The 23,750-nt window shown below is 45.2% G+C and overlaps 1 protein-coding gene across 7 annotated transcripts; it reads left to right on the top strand.

Annotated features, from left to right (window-relative positions):
• Positions 1 to 1,538: 1,538 nt before the first annotated feature.
• On the top strand, positions 1,539 to 23,747 carry dhx30 (DEAH (Asp-Glu-Ala-His) box helicase 30). 7 transcript variants are annotated; one of them, XM_052476812.1, is made up of 21 exons: positions 1,539 to 1,738; positions 1,989 to 2,116; positions 2,641 to 2,751; positions 2,873 to 3,042; positions 3,174 to 3,291; positions 3,418 to 3,567; positions 3,803 to 3,955; positions 4,068 to 4,538; positions 4,985 to 5,368; positions 6,896 to 6,971; positions 7,093 to 7,197; positions 7,895 to 8,070; positions 8,324 to 8,530; positions 8,641 to 8,722; positions 8,879 to 9,072; positions 9,295 to 9,454; positions 9,659 to 9,816; positions 9,921 to 10,021; positions 22,314 to 22,453; positions 22,712 to 22,965; positions 23,641 to 23,747. In XM_052476812.1, the coding sequence occupies exons 1-21, from the start codon at positions 1,570 to 1,572 to the stop codon at positions 23,665 to 23,667; spliced, it is 3,534 nt and encodes a 1,177-aa protein (XP_052332772.1). In that variant the 5' UTR covers positions 1,539 to 1,569; the 3' UTR covers positions 23,668 to 23,747. The 7 variants fall into 7 exon arrangements, with proteins under 7 accessions (XP_052332772.1, XP_052332771.1, XP_052332770.1 ...); XM_052476811.1 differs by having other exon boundaries at positions 23,619 to 23,747; XM_052476810.1 differs by having other exon boundaries at positions 23,597 to 23,747.
• Positions 23,748 to 23,750: the final 3 nt, after the last annotated feature.

Below are 23,750 nucleotides of genomic sequence, written 5' to 3'. Positions count from 1 at the left end.
AAACATCATTATTAAAGTGGAATTAATATAGTGACTAGTGATCCAATGATTTCAAGTCTGTATGTAGGCAGCAGCCTCTTTGTGTTAGTGATGGCTGTTAATACAGTCTGATGGCCTTGAGATAGAAGCTGTTTTTCAGTCTCTCGGTCCCAGCTTTCATGCACCTGTACTGACCTCGCCTTCTGGATGATAGCAGGGTGAACAAGCAGTGGCTTGGGTGGTTGTTGCCCTGATGATCTTTTTGGCCTTCCTGTGACATCGGGTGGTGTAGGTAACCTGGAGGGCAGGTAGTTTGCCCCCGGTGAAGCAGTGTGCAGACCGCTCCACCCTCTGGAAAGCTCTGTGGTTGTGGGCGGTGCAGTTGCTGTACCAGGCGGTGATACAGCCCGACAGGTTGCTCTCAATTGTGCATCTGTAGAAGTTTGTGGGGTTTTGGTGACAAGCCAAATTTCTTCAGCCTCCTGAGGTTTCAGTTTCAGTTACAATACAGACTGGCAGTACGTGGTCTTTCAAAAAGAGCATCACACAAATAGATTTTGCTTTAGGTAATGAGACACTCCACTATTCCATATTTTATGAGCTAAAAATCCATGTTTTGTAAATCACATAGGATTCTAACATTTTTTTTTTCTTCACTTTTTAAAAAATGTGTATTTTTATTTTACCTTTATTTAACTAGGCAAGTCAGTTAAGAACAAATTCTTATTTTCAATGACGGCCTAGAAACAGTGGGTTAACTGCCTTGTTCAGGGGCAGAACGACAGATTTTTACCTTGTCAGCTCGCCGATTCTGTTACATTTTCTGTTACATCTTTTTGAATGAACAGTTTAAAAATATAGTTCTAATGCCTAATCACCTAAAACAAGAGTAAGTTCCATCAGTCACGGGTATATTGTCTGAGCTCATAGACCATTATATACCCACAACAACCTCTAATCACCAGGCCTTTTTATTTATATTTAACCTATATTTAACTAGGCAAGTCAGTTAAGAATCAATTATTATTTACAATGATTGCCTAGGAACAGTGGGTTGTCTGGGAACTGCCTTGTTCAGGCAGAATGGCAGATTTTTACCTTGGCAGCTCAGGAACTCAATCTAGCAACCTTTTGGTTACTGGCCCAATGAGTTAACCACTAGGCTACCTGCCACCACTGGCTGGGATGAGACCATCCACTCTTATCAGTTTCTGACAGGTGGCATCACATTGAAGACTGATTGGCATCATACAGTAATGTTCTAACTGTAATAATAATTGCCATGTGGGCATTTAAGACAATGGTCATTTAAGGTCCATTGGCATTGCCTTATGGGCAATTGTAAGGGGGTCTTCTCAGAACTTGTCTGGTTAAATAAATAAATGAGTTAATGAATGAATATAAACTAACTGTACTTTCTTAATGATATTTTTTTTGTTTGTAAAATGCCACTTTACAGCAGTAACGTATTGTGGAGTGGCACCTTTCCACTCCACTCCACGCCAGATGGTGGCAGTGTATGCACGTGTCATCACCTATTTCGTGTTGTCACTAAGGAAGTGCGAAGCAGCCGGCGTTTGTATTTCAAACATGGCGCTGCCCGGTTCAGTACTCGTGCGACTCAGAGCGTTGTGTAACCTTGGAAAATCTTTGGATACAGGGAACACAATTGGACACAATTACAATCGGGTCCGGTGGTACAAGACAAAAGCCAAAAGCAATCAGGACACTGCAGCGTCAGCGGGCCAGACAAGACGGGGTGAGTGAGAAATGCTGTTGAATTGAGTTGACTGGTGCTAGGTCCAAGCCGGAGAAAAGCACCTTGAGACATACGTTCAGAAGTAATCGTCATTAAAAGCTAGCTAGCTTACTGACCGAAAAGTTGCTTACATTGTCATTAGCTAGTTATCTACATGTCTCTATTTCAAGTTGTATGACAATGATATCTTGCTAAGTTGTCAAGATAGCTAGCTGAGTAATTGACCTCCGTCTTTCATCATTCATATCAGGTAGTGAGCTGCTGAAAGAGTTCCCTGAACCGAAGAGCCTGCTGTTTACCACCATATCCCGGTCGCTTGGGGTGTCTGACCTCTCCCAACACATCCAGTACCATTGCACAGAGGATGGGGGTCTCAAGGTCAGAGAGACAATGCATTAGGTGGACTATTGCAACCACGGGAGGCTGGTGAGGGGAGGACGGCTCATAATAATGGCTGGAATGGAGTGAATGCAAAATGGAAATTCTGAGTGCCGCAGCGGTCTAAGGCACTGCGTCTCAATGTTAAAGGCGTCACTAAAGACATCCTGTTTCGAATCCAGGCTGTATCACAACCGGCCGTGATTGGGAGTCCCATAGGGTGGCACACAATTGGCCCAGTGTTGTCCGGGTTTGGCCTGTGTAGGCCATCATTGTAAATAAGAATTTGTTCTTAACTGACTTGCCCAGTTAAATAAAGGTGACATTTAAAATATATATATATTTTTAAGTGTTTGATGTGATTGATACCGTTCTAGCTGTTACCATGAGCGGGTCCTCCGCAATTAAGGTGCCACCAGCCACCTGTGATTGCAACACATCTTGTTTGACAGATGATGCCTTTTCCCAAACAAAGTCCATTGTCTAAGAATTGTTTCACTGTTGCTATACGTGTCTGTTTTCAGAGAGCCACTGTCACACTCCTCTGGCCCAGCAAGATGGAGGTGGAGGGCTTTGCTCGCAAGAAGATTGATGCTGAACGATACGCTGCTGCTGCTGCCTGTCACAAGCTGAGGGTAAGAGAAAAGCCCTGCCCTTAAATAATTACAGCAGGACCTGTCTCACTTTGTACCAGGAGTATTGTGCATTGCTTACATCAGTGTCTCTCACTTCTTTCCCTCCCTCTCATCTCTGCAGGAGATGGGTGTGCTGGGTCCAGACAATCAGGTGGCCAGGAGGAGTGTGGGACGAGGGCGAGGACCACCACTGTCAGCCTTACAGGACCTGGAGGAGTGTCGGTGGACAGATGTCCATGTGCCTAGAAGAGACCTCCAGAATGGATCCTTGGAACCTTGCATACAATCAAGGTATTACAATCCTCCTGTTACTATGGATCCTACTCATTACCAATGTATTATGGCTTATACTTTGCTGATTTTGCAGGGGACCCGATTCAGTTTTTAGTTGATGGTTTGGTTTATTGTGCTGCACATGTCAGTGTATACAGGGCACCTGAGGAGAATTCTGAGCTCTCCCAGGCTCTTTCCATGTTCGTAAATCCTAAAGCTCTGCTGACCAGGGTCATCCAGGTGGCCACGTCCTCCAACAGATTCAGGGTCAGTAACTGTCTCTGTCTCCTATAGGTCCAACATGCGCCATAATGCAGCCTGTCATAACACTTGTTATAAGCTATCATACAACCTGTCTAAAGCTAAGTCACTCACTCCCGTTCTCCTCTACAGGAGCTGGTACAGTACAAGACAGTGGGCGGTAAGATGAAGAGATGTGAGCTGACCATCCGATGGCCAGAGGAGATTACATTTGTGGCCTCGGCTCTTCGCAGAGTCGAGGCAGAGAGGAGAGCTGCTGCACTGGCCTGTCTCAAACTGAAGGTGAGGACCACAAATGAAAGAGCACAGAGAATGAATCATGCATTTGTTTATAATAGGTCTGTTAGATTCTGTTTTCACACATGCATTCCCATACCAGGGTTGTGTTCATTAAGGCATGGAAGGGAACGTTTATGTTAAAACATATTTTGCAAAGGAATACAATTATAGGTGTCTTATTGCATCCATTTTGTTCCGTTTGGTGCTCAATGCTCAACTTTGTCTATATTCTCTCCAGAAAATGGAGCTGTTAGATGAGGACAACCAACCTCTGACCCATGCTAAGTACCACAAGGAGGAGATGCGTGAGGCGGGGCAGAGAGACAGACAGCCCTGCCATCTGGAGATACCCGAGTACTTGGAGCATAGCACCAGAGAATACCTCACACAGGTTGGTTATCCTGCATCATCAACACTGGAAAATCAGGCTGTGTAGCTAATGACATTGGCCAGGAATTTACTTCATTGCCTCTGTGTTTGTGCTCATGTCTTGAATTGTCCAGTATCCAGTGGCGACAGAGATGCAGAAGCTGTGGGAGGAGGAGGAGGAGAGAAGCCAGCAAAGGTTGAACCAGCAGGACGAAGAGGAGGAAGAGGACCTCGTCACAGACGCCATCACAGGCAGGCCATACCGGCCCCTCTCTACCCAGGAGGCCGAGCAGCTGAGCTCCGACCTACAGGAGGAGTGGGAGAGGGCAGGGCCTGGCCTGGGGGTGGAGCTCCCGGTCGACGCCCACCGGGAACGCGTTGTGTCAGCGGTGGAGTCCTCCAGGGTCATCGTGGTTGCTGGGGAGACGGGATGTGGCAAGACAACGCGTATCCCGCGCTTCCTTCTGGAGGGGAGTGTGCGGGGCGGGGATGGAGCGGAGTGTAACATCTTGGTCACCCAACCTCGGAGGATTAGCGCTGTGTCAGTGGCTCACCGTGTTGCCCACGAGATGGGCCCCGCCCTCAAACGCTCTGTAGGGTATCAGGTGAGTTACAGGGAGCATGCTGTTTATAATTAGATCAAATGCTGTTGTCACCAGAATCACTCACTGACTAACCATTATGGCCGGTACAATACCATTATTGCAATACTCGTTAGTATCCTGGCAAGGAAACAAAACATGTATTGGATTTAACCTCTAGGAAAATGTCCCTGATGTTGGAAACACAACATTATGTTGTCATTCAGTCACATGTATTTATTTTCCAAGCTGGAGCACACAATATTTTACAGACAGCAAGATTTTAAAAGACCGAAAAGTTCGGTCTGCTTTGTGTTTACGTTTTTGCCATCAACATTTATTTTGCGATACTGGTATCGTCCCGCCCTACTAACATTTGAGCTGTCACTCCCTCTACTGTAGATCAGCTTCTCTCGTTCATTGGACATTCGCGCTGTCACTCACTCTCCCATGACCCCCCCACCCTCTAGGTGCGTCTGGAGAGCCGTCCCCCGGAGCACAGCGGTGGGGCCCTTCTCTTCCTGACGGTGGGGGTGTTACTGAGGAAGCTGCAGGGTAACGCCTCCCTGAGGGGGGTTAGCCATGTGGTGGTGGATGAGGTCCACGAGAGGGACGTCAATACGGACCTGCTGCTGGCCCTGCTGCGACCCGCTCTAAGGGACAACCCCAATCTCCGTGTCGTGCTGATGAGCGCCACAGGGGATAACCAGAGGCTGGCCCAGTACTTCGGGGGCTGCCCCGTGGTCAGTGTTCCCGGGTTCATGCACCCTGTCAGGGATCGGTACCTGGAGGAGGTCCTTAGGGAGATGGGGAGACCACCGCTACCCCCGGCAAGGACAGACCTGCAGGGACGGGTGAGTAAGGTGATAACTGCTGAGGGGTGGACGTTAGTAGTTTTTCAATAATTGATGGCGCTTGTACATTCCTGCCTGTTTTCTTTCATATGTACACTACCGTTCAGAAATTTGGGGTCACTTAGAAATGTCCTTTCTTTTGTCCATTGAAATAACATCAAATTGATCATAAATACAGTGTAGACATTGATAATTTAGTAAATTACTATTCTAGCTGGAAATGGCAGATTTTTTTAATGGGATATCTACATAGGCGTACAGAGGCCCATTATCAGCAACCATCACTCCTGTGTTCCAATGGCACGTTGTGTTAGCTAATCCAAGTTTATCATTTTAAAAGGCTAATTGATCATTAGAAAACCCTTTTGCAATTATGTTAGCACAGCTGAAAACTGTTGTCCTGATTTTTAAATATGCAATAAAACTGGTCTCCTTTAGAGTAGTTGAGTATCTGGAGCATCACATGTGGTTTCTATTACAGGCTCAAAATGGCCAGAAACAAAGAACTTCCTTCTGAAACTCGTCAATCGATTCCATGCGAGAAATTGCAAAGAAACTGAAGATCTCGTACAACGCTGTGTACTACTCCCTTCACAGAACAGCACAAGCTGGCTCTAACCAGAATAGAAAGTGGGAGTCCCCGGTGCACAACTGAGTAAGAGGACACAAGTCCTCAACGGGCAGCTTCATTAAATAGTACCCACAAAACACCAGTCTCAAATTGAAGAGGCGATTCTGGGATGCTGGCCTTCTAGGCAGAGTTCCTCTGTCCAGTGTTTGTTCTTTTGCCCATCTTAATCTTTAATTTTTATTGGCCAGTCTGAGATATGGCTTTTTCTTTGCAACTCTGTCTAGAAGGCCAGCATTCTGGAGTCGTCTTTTCACTGTTGACGTTGAGACTGGTGTTTTGCGGGTACTATTTAATGAAGCTGCCAGCTGAGGACTTGAGGTGTCTGTTTCTCAAATTAGACACTAATATACTTGTCCTCTTACTCAGTACCCCGGGGCCTCCCACTCCTCTTTCTATTCTGGTTAAAGCCAGTTTGAGCTGTTCTGTGAAGGGAGTAGTACACAGCGTTGTACGAGATCTTCAGTTTCTTTGCAATTTCTCGCATGGAATCGATTGACGAGTTTCAGAAGAACGTTCTTTGTTTCTGGCCGTTTTGAGCCTGTAATTGAACCCACAAATGCTGATGCTCCAGATACTCAACTAGTCTAAAGGAGGCTAGTTTTATTGCTTCGTTAAATCAGAACAACAGTTGTCAGCTGTGCTAACATAATTGCAAAAAGGTTTTCTAATGATCAATTAGCCTTTTAAAATTATAAATTTGGATTAGCTAACACAACATGCCATTGGAACACAGGAGTTATGGTTGCTGATAATGGGCGTCTGTACACCTATGTAGATATTCCATAAAAAATCTGCCGTTTCCTTTCAAAAACGAGGACATTTCTAAGTGACCCCAAACTTTTGAACGGTAGTGTATATGTTTGTTCATAAATTGACTGTGTTTCTATGTTTTTTAGGAGAAGGATGATGCCACGCCAGACCTGGACTTAGTAGCTAATGTGATAGAGCACATCCACAGACAGGGAGAGCCAGGTAACCAACAGTTCAACACTCTCCTAGTTTTACTCTTTGTTCCCCTTGTCTCTCCATGTCTGTTAAGCTAAGGTCTGATCCAACTGATGGTTGATTAATTAATTGATGAATTCTCTTACAGGTGCAGTGCTGTGTTTCCTACCAGGTTGGCAGGACATTAAGGCCGTCCAGAAGAGACTAGAGGAGAAGCCAACCTTCCAGTCTGGCTCTCAAATGATCCTACCATGTAAGGACTGGATAAGGGGTCTGTCTTTGGTTTCTGTCCTGCTGCCCATTCACAACATGCTACCTGTATTATTCCTGGTCAGATCACAATGTGACATAGTAAGGAAAGAATTCTGAACCTAATTAAAATGTAGTGCACAAGGAACGGTCTTGAAACTGGATTGTAATAAAGTAATGTCTCTGCTCCTCCTCTGTCTGTCCAGTACACTCAAGTATGTCAGTGTTAGCAATTTGTTATTCCTCAATAAACAAACTCTAAAGCAAATCAGGGGGAGAAAAATAGGTTTATTTAGAGAGGATAAATCAATATGTAATGCTGGGAGGTAGATGTTCAGTCTCCCCTGTTCTCAGCTTTTCCCCACTGAACGAAGGAACAGGATGCCATTTAAAACCCCCTACCCTAGCCTGGAGTTGACCAATCAGAAGTCCTTGCAGTACAACTTGGCCAATGGCCAAATAACAAGTATCCTGCCCCCGACTCAATGTAGAGGACATAGTACACGCAGCTCTGAGTTCAGGAGTGACATTCCAGAGATTCTAAACCGCTGTTGAACTGAGACCCAACTCCTATTTACAATTCCCTATTAACCATTAGTACTATATTTAGTTTGGTACTCTCGTCCTCGCATCCTCTCAAACTCTGTTTATTTATCTTCAAACTATTCTTATATTAGTGACCCCATGTTCTCTCTGTCCAGTACACTCAAGTATGTCGGTGGGTGACCAGCAGACCGTGTTCCAGCGCCCTCCTGAGGGCCGGAGGAAGATCGTCCTGGCCACTAACATCGCTGAGACCTCTATCACCATCGACGACATTGTTCACGTAGTAAACGCGGGCTCTCAGAAAGAGCAGAACTACGACACACGGACCAAGGTAGGTGACGGTCACTTCTTTCACAGTGAATAGATCATATAGCCATTAATGCAGAAACGGTATCTTAAAGCACCTCAATAGAGGACAATAGTGCTCTCCTAAAAAATCCCTGTTCCCAAGTTTTTTAAGATTGTGTATGGAAAACATTCCTAGTACTTACAGGAGCCGCCAAGCTGGGGTTCGCAAATCCAACTTGTGGTTGACTATAATATACTAGTGTGGTGTTGCAAACCTCTGTTTTGCTGGTCCCCAGGTGTCATGTCTAGACACAGTCTGGATCTCGCGCTCCAACGTCACTCAGCGTAGAGGGAGGGCGGGGCGATGCCAGCCTGGACATGCCTACCACCTGTTCCCACGGCAACGCCTGGAATCAATGACGACCTTCCCTGTGCCTGAGATCCTACGCACCCCTCTGGAGAGCCTGGTGGTACAGGCCAAGATCCACAGCCCCCACTGCAAGGTGAAGGGATTTGACAGAGGAACGATGTAGGGGTTTAAGAGCCAGTCAATGTAATTGTGAGGTCTCTGCATGTAGTCACACATTGATGTTCCCTTGGTGGGTCTCTCCAGGCAGTGGATTTCTTATCGCAGGTGTTGGACAGCCCAGAGCGAGAGGCTGTGACCGATGCTGTTCGCAACCTGCAAGAGATTGGTGAGACTCTCTAATGATCTGTCTTCACATGATGAAAAACATTTTCATCCTGATTGTTTCAGTTGGGATTTACAAATCATTCAAAAGGCCAAGTATATGTGTGTGTGTATTACTGGTGTTTTGTTCTTACTACTCCTCTCCCCTCCCTCTCCCTAGGTGTTCTGGACAAGACAGAGGCCCTGACTCCCCTGGGGGAGAGAGTAGCCTGTCTGTCCTGTGACCCGCGCCTGGGGAAGGTGCTGGTGCTTGCTGCTCTGTTCCGCTGTGTCCTGCCCCTGCTGTCAGTAACAGCCTGTCTCACCAGAGACCCTTTCCACAACAGCATGCAGAACAGAGCCCTGGTCGCTAAGGTCAGACACTGACTCAGTCCACGTCCACTTGGGCAGTTTTAATTATAGATCCATAACAACCTGCAAAGTTCACATTTCTATTGCAGTGTAAATGTCTGCTGGTCATTTCTTTATTTATGATCTAAGTTAGTCTTTTATTTTGAATTACACTAGTTGATTTTCTGTCACATTTTATCAATATTTTCTTCCCCTCCATCTCTCTTTCTACTTCCTTCCCTCCAGGCTAAGGAAGACCTGGGAGGTTCAAGCTACAGTGATTACCTGGTGTTCAGTCGAGCCGTGTTGGGCTGGAGGAGCGTTCAGCAAGAGAGGGACAGAGAGACCAGACAGGACTACTTGAACAGATACACACTGTCTGGAGCCGGCCTGCGCTTCATCAATGGTGAGAGAGACAGAGACATTGGGTAAACTCCTGGCTGTCTGGTTTTTCCTTACCTTGTGACCTGCCCAGGTAAAACTCTGTGCCCTCGTCATTGATTCAGTCAGTTCTCTGGCTGACCCAGGTTGTTGAGTGTCTCCCATAGATATTCATATTCCATATATTTTCATATGTTTTTATTAATCATTGATGTCTTATGTGTTCCAGGTCTGACTTCCCAGTTCAGTGAGAACCTCCTTGAGGCTGGGCTGGTGGAGCGTTCAGCTGACTGCCAGAGATCCTCCTCCCTCTACAACCAACACAGCCACCAGGATGAGCTGGTCAAGGCTGTGCTGCTGGCCGGACTCTACCCCAACCTCATACAGGTACACATCTAAATCTCAAACAGAAGAATGACTGTTTGCGGGTTCCTATAGCTTAAACTATGCACTCAGCATCCTGACTCATTTGTTATGTTTCTGTGCCTCAGGTGAAAAGGGGAGCAGTGACCAAAGGTCGCTTCCGCCCCAACAGCCTGTCCTTCCGTACGCAGAGTGGCCCAGTGCTCATACACCGCTCCTCCGTCAACAGGTGTGTGTATGTGTGTTAAGCGCTGCATGGTCAATCTGACGTCTGCATTTGCCGTGCAAACGTTTACGGTGTTACGGCCTCTGCAGAAGGCAGGGCGTTCATATTTCTTATGCTTTGTGGAGCAGAGCTGTTGTGAGGGAAGTTGTCAAGGAAGTGGGTTTGTGTTTATACGAATCAAATTTATTTATATAGCCCTTTGTACATCAGCTGATATCTCAAAGTGCTGTACAGAAACCCAGCCTAAAACCCCAAACAGCAAACAATGCAGGTGTAAAAGCACGGTGGCTAGGAAAAACTCCCTAGAAAGGCCAAAACCTAGGAAGAAACCTAGAGAGGAACCGGGCTATGTGGGGTGGCCAGTCCTCTTCTGGCTGTGCCGGGTGGACATTATAACAGAACATGGCCAAGATGTTCAAATGTTCATAAATGACCAGCATGGTCAAATAATAGTAAGGCAGAACAGTTGAAACTGGAGCAGCAGCATGGCCAGGAGAACAGCAAGGAGTCATCATGTCAGGTAGTCCTGGGGCATGGTCCTAGGGCTCAGGTCAGTTGAAACTGGAGCAGCAGCATGGCCAGGTGGACTGGGGACAGCAAGGAGTCATCATGTCAGGTAGTCCTGGGGCATGGTCCTAGGGCTCAGGTCCTCCGAGAGAGAGAAAGAAAGAAGGAGAGAATTAGAGAACGCACACTTAAGATTCACACAGGACACCGAATAGGACAGGAGAAGTACTCCAGATATAACAAACTGACCCTAGCCCCCGACACAAACTACTGCAGCATTGTACCCGAGATGGCATAGCAGTTCAGACGTCTTTTGTCCTCGTCTTGTCGTGTCCTGTATATATATATATATATTTACAACTTTTTTTCACATACATTTTATTTTTATTTTCCATCAACTCATCTTCAAAACACTCTGCTGCAACCCGCCTCACCAATTTATATTTATAAATAAGTATTATTTACCTCAAATCTGCAATCCTCCAAGAAGCTAGCCAGAAGCTCCAAGAAGCTAGCCAGAAACTAACCAGAATCCAGGAGCTAGCTAGAAGCTAATCAGAAGCTAGTTAGCTTCTTTACTGGCAAATCGTTAGTATTCAGCTAACCACGGTTTGTGGTCATCAGCTATCCTTTAGCTCGAAAATCTAAAGCCAGTTTTTGTACGGCTCGGAACGGAACATACCGGACCAGTTTTTTCTCTCCATGTCCTTGGATTTCGGCTGCTCTCTGGACATTCATTCCCGGATCTCACAGCTGGCTGGCTGCTGTTCGTGTGTCTGTCTGCTCTCGTCGATTCCAGAGCAAGCATCGGTTGCTCCGGAGCTGGCCAGCTCAGTCAGTCGTTCCTGAGCTCCGTCAATCACTCCTGGGCTGCAGTCACCTATCCGGACCCGTTTTACCGCCTACGCGGAGCCCCACCGGGCCTTCACAACTGGACTGCCGACGTTATCTACCCGAAGGAGATCCGGCTGGCTCCTCCGTCGCGACGTTACCTGAACGCCCATCTGCGGCCTGCTAACCGTTAGCTGTCTTACCGGCTGCTCTCAGAATAGACAATCGGACTATTTATTTATTTTTATTATTATTATGTTTCTTCTTGGGCCTCTATAACTATATCTATTGTTTTTATTTTATTTTTGTTGTTGTGTGATTTGGACTAATCCCCTCGACCACACGGAACCCCACTAATCTACTGACGGAACGCAAGAGGTGGCTAACAACAGACCTCCATCCTATGCTAGCTTGCTATCGATGTCCTGGCTAGCTGTCTAAATCGCCGTGACCCCCAAACCAACCACTCCACTCACTGGACTCTTTTGATCACTCGACTAAGGATGCCTCTCCTTAATGTCAATATGTCTTGTCCATTGCTGTTCTGGTTAGTGTTTATTGGCTTATTTCACTGTAGAGCCTCTAGTCCTGCTCACTATACCTTATCCAATTTATTAGTTCCACCACCCACACATGCAATGACATCTCCTGGTTTCAATGATGTTTCTAGAGACAATATCTCTCTCTTCATCACTCAATACCTAGGTTTACCTCCACTGTATTCACATCCTACCATACCTTTGTCTGTACATTATACCTTGATGCTATTTTATCGCCCCCAGAAACCTCCTTTTACCCTCTGTTCCAGACGTTCTAGACGACCAATTCTTATTGCTTTTAGCCGCACCCTTATTCTTCTCCTTCTATGTTCCTCTGGCGATGTAGAGGTGAATCCAGGCCCTGCAGTGCCTAGCTCCACTCCTATTCCCCAGGCGCTCTCTTTTGATGACTTCTGTAACCGTAATAGCCTTGGTTTCATGCATGTTAACATTAGAAGCCTCCTCCCTAAGTTTGTTCAATTCACTGCTTTAGCACACTCTGCCAACCCGGATGTTCTAGCTGTGTCTGAATCCTGGCTTAGGAAGACCACCAAAAACCAAAAATTTTAATTCCAAACTACAACATTTTCAGACAAGATAGAACTGCCAAAGGGGGCGGTGTAGCAATCTACTGCAAAGATAGCCTGCAGAGTTCTGTCCTACTATCCAGGTCTGTACCCAAACAATTTGAACTTCTACTTTTAAAAATCCACCTCTCTAAAAACAAGTCTCTCACCGTTGCCGCCTGCTATAGACCACCCTCTGCCCCCAGCTGTGCTCTGGACACCATATGTGAACTGATTGCCCCCCATCTATCTTCAGAGCTCGTGCTGCTAGGCGACCTAAACTGGAACATGCTTAACACCCCAGCCATCCTACAATCTAAACTTGATGCCTCAATCTCACTCAAATTATCAATGAACGTACCAGGTACCCTCCCAAAGCCTTAAACACGGGCACCCTCATAGATATCATCCTAACCAACTTCCCCTCTAAATACACCTCTGCTGTCTTCAACCAACCATTTTTTAAAAATGCCTTCCTAACCATCTTAAATAAACATGCCCCATTCAAGAAATTTAGAACCAGGAACAGATATAGCCCTTGGTTCTCCCCAGACCTGACTGCCCTTAACCAACACAAAAACATCCTATGGCGTTCTGCATTAGCATCGAACAGCCCCCGTGATATGCAGCTGTTCAGGGAAGCTAGAAACCGTTATACACAGGCAGTTAGAAAAGCCAAGGCTAGCTTTTTCAAGCAGAAATTTGCTTTCTGCAACACTAACTCAAAAAAGTTCTGGGACACTGTAAAGTCCATGGAGAATAAGAACACCTCCTCCCAGCTGCCCACTGCACTGAAGATAGGAAACACTGTCACCACTGATAAATCCACCATAATTGAGAATTTCAATAAGCATTTTTCTACGGCTGGCCATGCTTTCCACCTGGCTACTCCTACCCCGGTCAACAGCACTGCACCCCCAACAGCAACTCGTCCAAGCCTTCCCCATTTCTCCTTCTCCCAAATCCATTCAGCTGATGTTCTGAAAGAGCTGAAAAATCTGGACCCCTACAAATTAGCCGGTCTAGACAATCTGGACCCTTTCTTTCTAAAATTATCTGCCGAAATTGTTGCCACCCCTATTACTAGCCTGTTCAACCTCTCTTTCGTGTCGTCTGAGATTCCCAAAGATTGGAAAACAGCTGCGGTCATCCCCCTCTTCAAAGGGGGGGACACTCTTGACCCAAACTGCTACAGACCTATATCTATCCTACCATGCCTTTCTAAGGTCTTCGAAAGCCAAGTCAACAAACAGATTTCCGACCATTTCGAATCTCACCATACCTTCTCTGCTATGCAATCTGGTTTCAGAGCTGGTCATGGGTGCACCTCAGCCACGCTCAAGGTCCTAAACGATATCTTAACCGCCATCGATAAGAAACATTACTGTGCAGCCGTATTCATTGATCTGGCCAAGGCTTTCGACTCTGTCAACCACCACATCCTCATCGGCTGACTCGACAGCCTTGGTTTCTCAAATGATTGCCTCGCCTGGTTCACCAACTACTTCTCTGATAGAGTTCAGTGTGTCAAATCGGAGGGTCTGCTGTCCGGACCTCTGGCAGTCTATATGGGGGTGCCACAGGGTTCAATTCTTGGACCGACTCTCTTCTCTGTATACATCAATGAGGTCGCTCTTGCTGCTGGTGAGTCTCTGATCCACCTCTACGCAGACGACACCATTCTGTATACTTCCGGCCCTTCTTTGGACACTGTTAACAACCCTCCAGGCAAGCTTCAATGCAATACAACTCTCCTTCCGTGGCCTCCAATTGCTCTTAAATACAAGTAAAACTAAATGCATGCTCTTCAACCGATCGCTACCTGCACCTACCCGCCTGTCCAACATCACTACTCTGCACGGCTCTGACTTAGAATATGTGGACAACTACAAATACTTAGGTGTCTGGTTAGACTGTAAACTCTCCTTCCAGACTCATATCAAACATCTCCAATCCAAAGTTAAATCTAGAATTGGCTTCCTATTTCGCAACAAAGCATCCTTCACTCATGCTGCCAAACATACCCTTGTAAAACTGACCATCCGACCAATCCTCGACTTTAGCGATGTCATTTACAAAATAGCCTCCAATACCCTACTCAACAAATTGGATGCAGTCTATCACAGTGCCATCTGTTTTGTCACCAAAGCCCCATATACTACCCACCATTGCGACCTGTACGCTCTTGTTGGCTGGCCCTCGCTTCATACTCGTCGCCAAACCCACTGGCTCCATGTCATCTACAAGACCCTGCTAGGTAAAGTCCCCCCTTATCTCAGCTCGCTAGTCACCATAGCATCTCCCACCTTTAGCACACGCTCCAGCAGGTATATCTCTCTGGTCACCCCCAAAACCAATTATTTCTTTAATAATAATAATAATAATATATGCCATTTAGCAGACGCTTTTATCCAAAGCGACTTACAGTCATGTGTGCATACATTCTACGTATGGGTGGTCCCGGGATTTACCCTGCACCTGCTCTACACTGAGCCAGAAGCACCAACTGTCAGAGCATCTTACAGATTACTGCACCTGTACATAGCCCACCTATAACCCAAACAACTACCTCTTTCCCAACTGTATTTAATTAATTTATTTATTTTGCTCCTTTGCACCCCATTATTTTTATTTCTACTTTGCACATTCTTCCATTGCAAAACTACCATTCCAGTGTTTTACTTGCTATATTGTATTTACTTTGCCACCATGGCCTTTTTTGCCTTTACCTCCCTTCTCACCTAATTTGCTCACATTGTATATAGACTTGTTTATACTGTATTATTGACTGTATGTTTGTTTTACTCCATGTGTAACTCTGTGTCGTTGTATCTGTCGAACTGCTTTGCTTTATCTTGGCCAGGTCGCAATTGTAAATGAGAACTTGTTCTCAACTTGCCTACCTGGTTAAATAAAGGTGAAATTTAAAAAATAAATAAATAAAATAAATACTGGAGGCTGAGACGGGAGGGGTCAGGAGACACTGTGGCCCCATCCGAGGACACCCCGGACAGGGCCAAACAGGAAGGATATAACCCCACCCACTTTGCCAAAGCACAGCCCCCACACCACTAGAGGGATATCTTCAACCACCAACTTACCATCCTGAGACAAGGCTGAGTATAGCCCACAAAGATCTCCGCCACGGCACAACCCAAGGGGGGGGCGCCAACCCAGACACAGGATGACCACAACAGTGTATCAACCCACTCAGGTGACGCACCCCCTGCAGGGACGGCATGAGAGAGCCCCAGTAAGCCAGTGACTCAGCCCCTGTAATAGGGTTAGAGGCAGAGAATTCCAGTGGAAAGAGGGGAACCGGCCAGGCAGAGACAGCAAGGGCGGTTCGTTGCTCCAGAGCCTTTCCGTTCACCTTCCCACTCCTGGGCCAGACTACACTCAATCATATGACCCACTGAAGAGATGAGTCTTCAGTAAAGACTTAAAGGTTGAGACCGAGTTTGCGTCTCTGACATGGGTAGGCAGACCGTTCCATAAAAATGGAGCTCTATAGGAGAAAGCCCTGCCTCCAGCTGTTTGCTTAGAAATTCTAGGGACAATTATTAGGCTACGTCTTGTGACCGTAGCGTACGTGTAGGTATGTACGGCAGGACCAAATCAGAGAGATAGGTAGGAGCAAGCCCATATAATGCTTTGTAGGTTAGCAGTAAAACCTTGAAATCAGCCCTTGCTTTGACAGGAAGCCAGTGTAGAGAGGCTAGCACTGGAGTAATATGATCAAATTTTTTGGTTCTAGTCAGGATTCTAGCAGCCGTATTTAGCACTAACTGAAGTTTTATTTAGTGCTTTATCCGGGTAGCCGGAAAGTAGAGCATTGCAGTAGTCTAACCTAGAAGTGACAAAAGCATGGATGAATTTTTCTGCATCGTTTTTGGACAGAAAGTTTCAGATTTTTGCAATATTACGTAGATGGGGAAAAAGCTGTCCTCGAAATGGTCTTGATATGTTCTTCAAAAGAGAGATCAGGGTCCAGAGTAACGCCGAGGTCCTTCACAGTTTTATTTGAGACGACTGTACAACCATTAAGATTAATTGTCAGATTCAACAGAAGATCTCTTTGTTTCTTGGGACCTAGAACAAGCATCTCTGTTTTGTCCGAGTTTCATAGTAGAAAGTTTGCAGCCATCCACTTCCTTATGTCTGAAACACATGCTTCTAGCGAGGGCAATTTTGGGGCTTCACCATGTTTCATTGAAATGTACAGCTGTGTGTCATCCGCATAGCAGTGAAAGTTAACATTATGTTTTCGAATAACATCCCCAAGAGGTAAAATGTATAGTGAAAACAATAGTGGTCCTAAAACAGAACCTTGAGGAACACCGAAATTTACAGTTGATTTGTCAGAGGACAAACCATTCACAGAGACAAACTGATATCTTTCCGACAGATAAGATCTAAACCAGGCCAGAACATGTCCGTGTAGACCAATTTGGGTTTCCAATCTCTCCAAAAGAATGTGGTGATCGATGGTATCAAAAGCAGCACTAAGGTCTAGGAGCACGAGGACAGATGCAGAGCCTCGGTCCGATGCCATTAAAATGTAATTTACCACCTTCACAAGTGCCATCTCAGTGCTATGATGGGGTCTAAAACCAGACTGAAGCATTTCGTATACATTGTTTGTCTTCAGGAAGGCAGTGAGTTGCTGCGCAACAGCCTTCTCTAAAATTTTTGAGAGGAATGGAAGATTCGATATAGGCCGATAGTTTTTGATATTTTCTGGGTCAAGGTTTGGCTTTTTCAAGAGAGGCTTTATTACTGCCACTTTTAGTGAGTTTGGTACACATCCGGTGGATAGAGAGCCGTTTATTATGTTCAACATAGGAGGGCCAAGCACAGGAAGCAGCTCTTTCAGTAGTTTAGTTGGAATACGGTCCAGTATGCAGCTTGAAGGTTTAGAGGCCATGATTATTTTCATCATTGTGTCAAGAGATATAGTACTAAAACACTTGAGCGTCTCTCTTGATCCTAGGTCCTGGTAGAGTTGTGCAGACTCAGGACAACTGAGGTTTGGAGGAATACGCAGGTTTAAAGAGGAGTCCGTCATTTGCTTTCTAATAATCATAATCTTTTCCTCAAAGAAGTTCATGAATTTATCACTTTTAAAGTGAAAGTCATCCTCTCTTGGGGAACGCTGCTTTTTAGTTAGCTTTGCGACAGTATCAAAAAGGAATTTCGGATTGTTCTTATTTTCCTCAATTAAGTTAGAAAAATAGGATGATCGAGCAGCAGTAAGGGCTCTTCGGTACTGCACGGTACCGTCTTTCCAAGCTACATTTACATTTACATTTAAGTCATTTAGCAGACGCTCTTATCCAGAGCGACTTACAAATTGGTGCATTCAAGCTAGTTGGAAGACTTCCAGTTTGGTGTGGCGCCATTTCCGTTCCAATTTTCTGGAAGCTTGCTTCAGAGCTCCGGTATTTTCTGTGTACCAGGGAGCTAGTTTCTTATGAGAAATGTTTTTAGTTTTTAGGGGTGCAACTGCATCTAGGGTATTGCGCAAGGTTAAATCGAGATCCTCAGTTAGGTGGTTAACTGATTTTTGTCCTCTGGCGTCCTTGGGTAGGCAGAGGGAGTCTGGAAGGGCATCAAGGAATCTTTGTGTTGTCTGTGAATTTATAGCACGACTTTTGATGGTCCTTGGTTGGGGTCTGAGCAGATTATTTGTTGCAATTGCAAACGTAATAAAATGGTGGTCCGATAGTCCAGGATTATGAGGAAAAACATTAAGATCCACAATATTTATTCCATGGGACAAAACTAGGTCCAGCGTATGACTGTGACAGTGAGTGGGTCCAGAGACATGTTGGACAAAACCCACTGAGTCGATGATGGCTCCGAAAGCCTTTTGGAGTGGGTCTGTGGACTTTTCCACGTGAATATTAAAGTCACCAAAGATTAGAATATTATCTGCTATGACTACAAGGTCCGATAGGAATTCAGGGAACTCTGTTAGAAACGCTGTATATGGCCCAGGAGGCCTGTAAACAGTAGCTATAAAAAGTGATTGAGTAGGCTGCATAGATTTCATGACTAGAAGCTCAAAAGACGAAAACGTCATTTTTTGTAAATTGAAACTTGCTATCGTAAATGTTAGCAACACCTCCGCCTTTGCGGGATGCACGGGGGATATGGTCACTAGTGTAGCCAGGAGGTGAGGCCTCATTTAAAACAGTAAATTCATCAGGCTTAAGCCATGTTTCAGTCAGGCCAATCACATCAAGATTATGATCAGTGATTAGTTCATTGACTATAATTGCCTTTTGAAGTAAGGGATCTAACATTTAGTAGCCCTATTTTGAGATGTGAGGTATCATGATCTCTTTCAGTAATGACATGAATGGAGGTGGTCTTTATCCTAGTGAGATTGCTAAGGCGAACACCGCCATGTTTAGTTTTGCCCAACCTAGGTCGAGGCACAGACACGGTCTCAATGGTGATAGCTGAGCTGACTACACAGGATCTCCCACCCCCACCTACCGTCAACCAAACATGTTAATGCGGAGCTATATCAAATCAAGTTTTATTGGTCACATTCATGTGGTTAGCAGATGTTAATGCAAGTATAGCGAAATGCTTGTGCTTCTAGTTCCAACAATGCAGTAATAACCAACGAGTAATCTAACCTAACGATTTCATAACAGCTACCTTATATACACACAAGTGTAAAGGGATGAAGAATATGTACATAAAGATATATGAATGAGTGATGGTACAGAACGGCATCGGCAAGATGCAGTAAATGGTATCGAGTACAGTATATACATATGAGATGAGTAATGTAGGGTATGTAAACATTATATTAAGTGGCATTGTTTAAAGTGACGAGTGATACATTTTTTCCATGTATGGCAGCAGCCACTCAATGTTAGTGGTGGCTGTTTAACAGTCTGATGGCCTTGAGATGGAAACTACTTTTCAGTCTCTCGGTCCCAGCTTTGACGCACCTGTACTGACCTCGCCTTCTGGATGATAGCGGGGTGAACAGGCAGTGGCTCGGGTGGTTGTTGTCCTTGATGATCTTTATGGCCTTTCTGTGACATCGGCTGGTGTAAGTGTTACGGAGCCCTCTGCATTGTTATAAAATTTGAGTGGCACTTGGCGATGCAGTACGGAGGTAATTTTGACCTCTGCATGCCTCCGGGGCCTCCGCAATTGCATCACACCCTCCATATGGAGTCTCCTACCACATTTTCGCATCAAGCATAAATTGGCTCTTAGTGTGTGTGTGTTACGATTAGAGGTCGACCGATTAATCGGAATGGCCGATTAATTAGGGCCGATTTTCAAGTTTTCATAACAATCAGAAATCTGTATTTTTGGGCGCCAATTTGCTGATTTTCTTTATTTTACTTTTTTATTTATTTTTATTTATACCTTTTAAACTAGGCAAGTCGGTTAAGAACACATTCTTATTTTCAATGACGGCCTAGGAACGGTGGGGTAACTGCCTCGTTCAGGGGCAGAACAACAGATTTTCACGTCAGCTCGGGGGATCCAATCTTGCAACCTTACAGTTAACTAGTCCAACGCAATAACGACCTACCTCTCTCTCGTTGCACTCCACAAGGAGACGCGAATGCAGTAAGCCAGGGTAAGTTTCGAGCTAGCATTAAACTTATCTTATAAAAAACAATCAATCATAATCACTAGTTAACTACACATGGTTGATGATATTACTAGATATTATCTAGCGTGTCCTGTGTTGCATATAATCTGACTGAGCGTTGGTAGGCAGAGGCAGACGCGTAAACATTTATTCAAACAGCACTTTAGTGCCTTTTGCCAGCAGCTCTTCGTTGTGCATCAAGCATTGCGCTGTTTATGACTTCAAGCCTATCAACTCCCGAGATGAGGCTGGTGTAACCGAAGTGAAATGGCTAGTTAGTTATCGCGCGCTCTGAGCCTTCTAGTAGTTCCCCTTGCTCTGCATGGGTAACGCTGCTTCGATGGTGGCTGTTGTCGTTGTGTTGCTGGTTCGAGCCCAGGTAGGAGCGAGGAGAGGGACGGAAGCTATGCTGTTGCACTGGCAATACTAAAGTGCCTTTAAGAACATCTAATAGTTAAAGCTTAATGAAATACAAATGGTGTAGAGGGGAATAGTCCTATAATTCCTATTAATAAATACAACCTAAAACTTCTTACCTGGGAATATTGAAGACTCGTGTTAAAAGGAACCACCAGCTTTCATATGTTCTCATGTTCTGAGCAAGGAACTGAAACGTTAGCTTTCTTACATAGCACATATTGCACTTTTACTTTCTTCTCCAACACTTTGTTTTTGCATTATTTAAACCAAATTCAAATCAAATGTATTTATATAGCCCTTCGTACATCAGCTGGTATCTCAAAGTGCTGTACAGAAATCCAAGCCTAAAAACCCAAACAGCAAGCAATGCAGGTGTTGTTTCAGCGATGAACATGTTTCACTATTTATTTGAGGCTACATTGATTTTATTGATGTATTATATTAAAATAAGTGTTCATTCAGTATTGTTGTAATTGTCGTTATTACAAATACAGTTTTTTAAAATCGGCCGATTTTTAATCGGTATCGGCTTTTTTGGTCCTCCAATTATCGGTATTGGCGTTGAAAAATCATAATCTGTCGACCTCTAGTTACGATGTGATTGCTCTGTGTCTGGGCACGTACACTACATGACCAAAAGTATGTGGACACCCACCCTTTGCTGCTATAACAGCCTCCACTCTTCTGGGAAGGCTTTCCACTAGATGTTGGAACATTTCTGCGGGGATTTGCTTCCATTCAGTCTCAAGACCATTAGTGAGGTCAGCACTGATGTTTTGTGGTTAGGCCTGGCTCGCAGTCGGTTTTCCATTTTATCCCAAAAGGTGTTCGTTGAGGTCAGGGCTCTGCAGGCCAGTCAAGTTCTTCCACACCAATCTCGACAAATCATTTCTGTATGGAGCTCGCTTTGTGCACAGGGGCATTGTCATGCTAAAACAGGAAAGGGCCTTCCCCAAACTGTTGCCACAAAGTTGGATTCACAGAGTCGCCTAGAATGTCATTGTATGCTGTGACGTTAAGTTTTCCCTTCACTGGAACTAAGAGGCCAAGCCCGAACCATGACAACAGCGCCAGACCATTATTCCTCCTCCACCAAACTTTACAGTTGGCACTATGCATTCGGGTAGGTAGCTTTCTCCTGGAATTCCTGGCATCCCCCAAACCTAGTCGTCCGTCGGACTGCCAGATACTGAAGCGTGATTCATTACTCCAGAGAACACGTGTCCAATGGTGGCGAGATTTACACCACTCCAGCCGACGCTTGGCATTGCTCAAAGTGATCTTAGCCTTGTGTGCGGCTGCTCGGCCATGGAAACCCATTTCACAAAGCTCCCAACGAACAGTTATTGTACTGACGTTGCATCCAGAGGCAGTTTGGAACTCGGTAGTGGGTGTTGCAACCGAGGACAGACTATTTTTACGCACTTCAGCACTCTGCAGTCCGGTTCTGATAGCTTGTGTGGCCTACCACATTGCGGCTGAGCCGTTGTTGCTCCTAGACATTTCCACTTCACAATAACAGCAGTTACAGTTGAGCGGGGCTGACATTTGACCAACGGACTTTTTGTAAAGGTGCCATCCTATCAGTGCCAATGCCATTCTACTGCCAATTGCATGGCTGTGTGCTCGATTTTATACACCTGTCAGCAATGGGTGTGGCTGAAATAGCTGAATCTACTCATTTGAAGGGTGTCCACATACTTTTGTGTATGTATAGTGTGTGTGTTCTCATATATTTGCCTATATGTTATGGTGTGTGTGTGTGTGCTTATTAAGAACCCAATCTTGTCTTATTCCAGGGGAGAGGAGCAGTTCCCCAGTCGCTGGCTGACCTTCTTCAGTGCAATCAAGTCCAATGGTAACGTCTTCATCAGAGACTCCTCAGCAGCCCACCCCCTCGCCCTACTGCTGCTCACCGACTGTGACATCACTGAGAGAGGTATAATTCAATTCAGTACCATTTTATGAATCCTAGAGTGGCATTAAACTGCTGGTACTGTAGAGATCTCACCATTCACCAATTACTGCACGTAGACTTGCGCTGACGCTGCAGATATGTCGTTGAGGGCCTCACTAGCTTTATCAATACCATTGACTATTGAGTGGAATTGTTATAAAGGATGTTAGAATCCAGTCAAATATTGGAAAAGGGATACTTACTTGTTTCCTTTCTTTAACACTCTCCTGCCTCTCTCAGTGAATGGTGACCGTGTGGAGGTGGCGTTCCCGGGGCGGTCGCTGGTACGCTGTGAGCTGTCTGTCCAGACATGGGAGCTGCTGTGGGAGCTACGCTCCTCCATCCAGACCATGCTGTACCGCAACCTCCGCCCACACAGCTCAGCCAATTACATTACACAGGATGGCAAGCTCATCTCGCTATTGGTCGAGCTGCTGAACAATACTGAGTCCAATACAGACCCCCAGCCAAACGGTGGCCACAGTGACTCTGAGGTAGACTGATTCACTCGCATTGAAATAAAGGAATGTCAAAGCACTGTGGATGGAGTACTGCTTTGTGACCTGAAAAAACTCTGGCTGTAGCAAGAGTCCATAGATTTTTCTGGTCAGGAAAAAAGTACCAAAGCAAAATGCTCGGGGCACGGTCTGCTGACAAATCTGAGAAGACATGTAATATCGGTTAACTGTACAATACTATCCATAGTTCACTACCCATTCTAAATGTCCTCTATCTCCTCACCTGAGAAATAATGAGAAAATGTTTGAAAATATAGATGAATGGGAACACTGAGTTTACAATGGAGTTCAGGAAAATACATCATGCCCTGAAGGTTTGACTCTTAAACTATTTTTCAAGAGCCCCGTTTAAATAGGAGTGAACTCATGGTAATGTAAATACTACTGTGATTGCTCTCTATATGGGAGGAAATATATTTGTTTCACTATATTATGGACTCAAGTATATTTTGTTTTTTGAAAAGCAGAAGTTGAATGAATCTGCCTGTTAATGAGTGTCTAGTGACCTGTGCACTACAGCGAGACGGTGTCAAGATGACAGCGAGACGGTGTCAAGATGACAGCGAGACGGTGTCAAGATGACAGCGAGACGGTGTCAAGATGACAGCGAGACGGTGTCAAGATGACAGCGAGACGGTGTCAAGATGACAGCGAGACGGTGTCAAGATGACAAAATAATGATTACATGAATGTGTTGTTAACCATTATTTTTTATTGAAATATGGTCTGTTGAAAGATAAAGATGTTAAACAATGTTACTG

The sequence above is a fragment of the Oncorhynchus keta genome, chromosome 23, assembly GCF_023373465.1.
Source record: "Oncorhynchus keta strain PuntledgeMale-10-30-2019 chromosome 23, Oket_V2, whole genome shotgun sequence".
Classification (NCBI taxonomy): Eukaryota; Metazoa; Chordata; class Actinopteri; order Salmoniformes; family Salmonidae; genus Oncorhynchus; species Oncorhynchus keta.
The sequence above is the reverse complement of the archived record's forward strand: the minus strand, read 5'-3'. Positions and strand labels throughout refer to the sequence as shown.